General features: G+C 39.2%; 1 protein-coding gene across 2 annotated transcripts; it reads right to left on the bottom strand.

Moving 5' to 3' along the window:
* Positions 1 to 501: 501 nt before the first annotated feature.
* Positions 502 to 3,828, bottom strand: LOC143416913 (low affinity immunoglobulin gamma Fc region receptor II-b-like). 2 transcript variants are annotated; one of them, XM_076882590.1, is made up of 5 exons: positions 3,730 to 3,828; positions 2,671 to 2,706; positions 1,960 to 2,205; positions 1,721 to 1,873; positions 502 to 722 (listed from the first exon to the last, which is right to left on the bottom strand). In XM_076882590.1, exons 1-5 carry the CDS (start codon positions 3,758 to 3,760, stop codon positions 571 to 573), a joined length of 618 nt encoding a protein of 205 aa, XP_076738705.1. In that variant the 5' UTR covers positions 3,761 to 3,828; the 3' UTR covers positions 502 to 570. The 2 variants fall into 2 exon arrangements, with proteins under 2 accessions (XP_076738705.1, XP_076738704.1); XM_076882589.1 differs by lacking the exons at positions 2,671 to 2,706; positions 3,730 to 3,828 and adding an exon at positions 2,285 to 2,381 and having other exon boundaries at positions 511 to 722.
* Between the last annotated feature and the right edge of the window lie 12 nt (positions 3,829 to 3,840).

Raw genomic sequence — 3,840 nt, 5'->3', positions numbered from 1 at the left:
CTATTTTACTGATGTTTTCACAATTTTCTGTTTCACAAATGGATGAATTTCACCACAAACACACACATAAAAAAACAAACAAACAGAAGAGCTCTGCCATTGCCGATCTCAAGCCTGGATAAGAAAAGAGGAGGGGTGAGTGAAAGTGATGTCGTGGTGATACAACAAAGGGTCCTGGGTCACAAGATAACAGGATTCATTCTAAAGGACATGGATGGACACATAAAATAAAAAAAACATGGATAAAAGATTTGACCTAATGGCAGTGCTGGAAAAAAGGTCATGTCATCACCAAAACCCAATAGGGTTCATCCACTTGTGGTCATTAATGTTGACAGTAATTTTGAAAAGACTTAAATGCGAACTTTTAAAGATACATTTATTCTAAATTAAAAGTTTGTCTTGATGGTGGTGCTTGAGTTTCATTATCTAGGAGCTACTTATGTGTTCAATAAATCAACAAAGTGCTTGACGCAAACACTTGGTCAGTAATTGTATGTTGAAGGCAAATGTGTTCATAAGATTGAAGGAGAATGCTAATAACTTAGCATGTTATTATTAGCATGTAGCTTAAAGCAAAGCCTGAGTGAACCATGGCAGAGACAGAAGAAGAGCAGCTTCACCTCTCAGATTTGATTTCTTTTTCTTGTCTTTGATGATGATTTTTCCACAAGTGACGTCTTCAGTTCTCGCTGCTGAGTGGACTGTAGCTGGATCACTGTCTGCACAGCAAACACACACAGAGGACATCAGAGCAGGAATAACAGCTGATCATAAAGAAAATGATAATGTTTAAGAAGTGGAATTTTAAAAAAAGGTATTAGTTTTATCTTTAGAGTTGTGGTCTGTGTGCAGAGTTTACTGTTTGTTCAGAAACAGGATGCTGGACGACTGCAGAGCTGTTAGCTTCAGTTAACCACAGACCACAAACACACAGTCCAGCTCACAGTGAACAACACTCAGTAAGTACAGAGTTAAACATTCATGGTTACATTTGGTTTTGATCTTTGAAATCTAAATGAACACTGGAGACAGTTTATCAATATGTGTGTAAACAGAAGTATTAATTTAAACTCTTTCAGTGGTAAATTCTGGCACCAGATTAGTAAAATGCTTAATTAAACATTTTTAATATATATTTTTCATTTTATATTTTATAACTGTGAATTTAAACCATCCATCACATGATAACAGTAAGAAATAGCGCTCATAAACAAAAATCTAATTCTAACCACCCAAGATAAATTAGGTGAAGATAGTCAGAGGAAATGTCCTCAAATATTATATTATATTATATTATATTATATTATATTATATTATATTATATTATATTATATTATATTATATTATATTACCAAGCAGCGTCACAGTGCCTACAGCCATCTTTCACTGATGGAGCAGACACTGGGCTCGCTCATGTTATAGACTCTGTTATCAAAGAAAAAATAACAGGAGTTTAAACTATTGTGAACCTCAACATGAGTCAGTTATATTTTTCTTTTTCAAATCAGAAACAAAGTTTTAACAGGACATGTAGATTATTACTGAAATAAAAGGCTTGACATCAAAGTTTATGCGGAAGTTTTACAAACATGTAAAACAGCTTTAAGTGAAGCTGAAATGTTCAACCTTCAAATGTGTGTAAATGTTAACATGTCCATCAAAACCAAACACAATTTAAAATGAATGAATTTATAAAATCCAGAAGTCTGTGTCTCACCTTCAGGTTTCCTGTGAACACATCGTCCCACCAGCAGAACCAGTAACACCAGTAGAACCACAACACAGACTGATCCAACAGATGACAACATAGGTATGAGAGGGGAACCAGGTGGAGGTGTGGATGTAGGTGGAGGTGTGGTGGTGTGTTCCCCTAAAATAAAGCAAACACAGTCATTAAGTTGTCGTCACATTGTGAATGTTGAAAGCTGCAGAAACACAGACAGGTGAGTGTGTCACCTGTGACAGTGATCCAGCTGGATGGAGACTCTCCATGACCGCTGATGTCACACTTGTAGAGGCCTTCATCAGACCTGGAAACATGCTGGATGGTCATGTGACCTGTAGGCTGCTTCCTGATGAGGGAGCCATCTTTATAGAAAGCAGCTGGGAGGTTGGAGGGAGGGGTCTTTGTTTTACAGAGCAGAGTGACGTCATCTCCCTCCATCACAGGGAGGACAGGACTCTGCAGGATCACTGATCCACCTCAACACAGAGACAAACTACAGCATTTCATCCATTTACACACAGCTTCATCAACACTAACTCCACACACTCAGCTTACCAGTGACTGTCAGGTTAACCATGTTACTGATGGGACCCTCTCTGGACTCACACCAGTAAACTCCACTGTCCAGTGGGTACATGTAACTGATGTTACAGGAAGAACCATTTAATCTTCCCCACCCATCTCCACACTGAGTGATGTTTGGTTTGCTTGTGTTCCTCCTCAGAGTCCATCCAGCAGAGCTGTCGTCCTCCTCACAGCTCAGAGACACAAAGTCTCCTTTGAAGAACTGAGAGCTGCTGGGACTCACAGTCAGACGAGCTGTGAGGGTTAAAATAAAGATTGATTATTTGTTAGACTTTACATAGTGAAACATGAACCCAATCAGGTCATATCAGTGAGCACTTATCAGGTTTAAACTGTGACAGAAGAAGGTTACTGACCTTGGTTTGTTGTGCAGCTCAGCAGTGAGATCAGAACTAAAGAGAAATGACACTCAGGTTGGTTTGAGGTGAACATAAAGAACAACTCCACACAAACAGCTGACAAACACACAAACTCATCTCTCTCTGATATATCTGCTCGTTTTCTATTTGATTCCAGAAAAAAATTTCAGTAAAGTTTGACAAAAGAGTAAAAAAAAAACAAAAAACTCTATCCATCCATTCGTCCTTTTCAGGGTCACGGGGGGCGCTGGAGCCTATCCCAGCTGTCATAGGGCAAGAGGCAGGGTACACCCTGGATAGGTTGCACGTCTAACACAGAGACAGACAACCATCAACCTATGAATTGATCAATCGGATTAATTAACCTATCCCCACAAGCTGCATGTTTTTGGTCGGTGGGAGGAAGCCTGAAAGAACACAAACTCCACACAGAAAGACCCCGGCCTGATTGTGGAATTGAACTAAGAACCTTATTGCTGTGCGGCAACAGTGCTAACCACCATGCTACCGTGCTGCCTTTAAAAAAAAAAAAAGTATTAACGATTGAAAAAAGAAGAAGAAAGAGCATCATTCATCCATATTCATTCATTTTTCATCTGTTTTTGAGGAAAATATGGAGTCCAGCTGTCAGTGTTTGACATGTGACATGTTACTGATCAACTGCAAGTTTTCTGTGGCAAGAAACAGATTTTAAACAGTCTCTGCTTCTTATTTAAAGATTTAAAGAGTTCTTTAAACCATCAGTATTGCTACTATAGGTGCACTGACTGCACTGTGGAGATATAGAGAAAAATGTGCACTAATTATAAGTATTACTGTCACACTGTGCAGCTGTGTTGATATGAGTGAATGATTTGATCTTTTCACTGCCTGCTGTGTTTCCGTGACTCCTGAGCAAAGATAAAGAGTCAGTTCAGACCTGCAGTTGGTCCTCGTGGTGTTTTGAACTTGAATTCAGCCTGATTTGTTTTTCATGTCTTCTCCTCCATCATCAGTTATCAGGAGAGCAGACAGTCAAAGTACAAGAATTCAAACAAACACAGAGATTCTACTTACAGAGCAGACACAGCACAGATGTTTCCTTCATCGTCCTTCTCACTCATTTGAGCTTCTTTTCATTTCTGTCACTGACACCAAGTAAAGCCCGCCCTCTTCCTCTGAGCACCA

This window comes from Maylandia zebra, linkage group LG3 (assembly GCF_041146795.1).
Source record: "Maylandia zebra isolate NMK-2024a linkage group LG3, Mzebra_GT3a, whole genome shotgun sequence".
NCBI lineage: Eukaryota > Metazoa > Chordata > Actinopteri > Cichliformes > Cichlidae > Maylandia > Maylandia zebra.
This window is presented reverse-complemented; position numbering and strand designations above follow the sequence as displayed.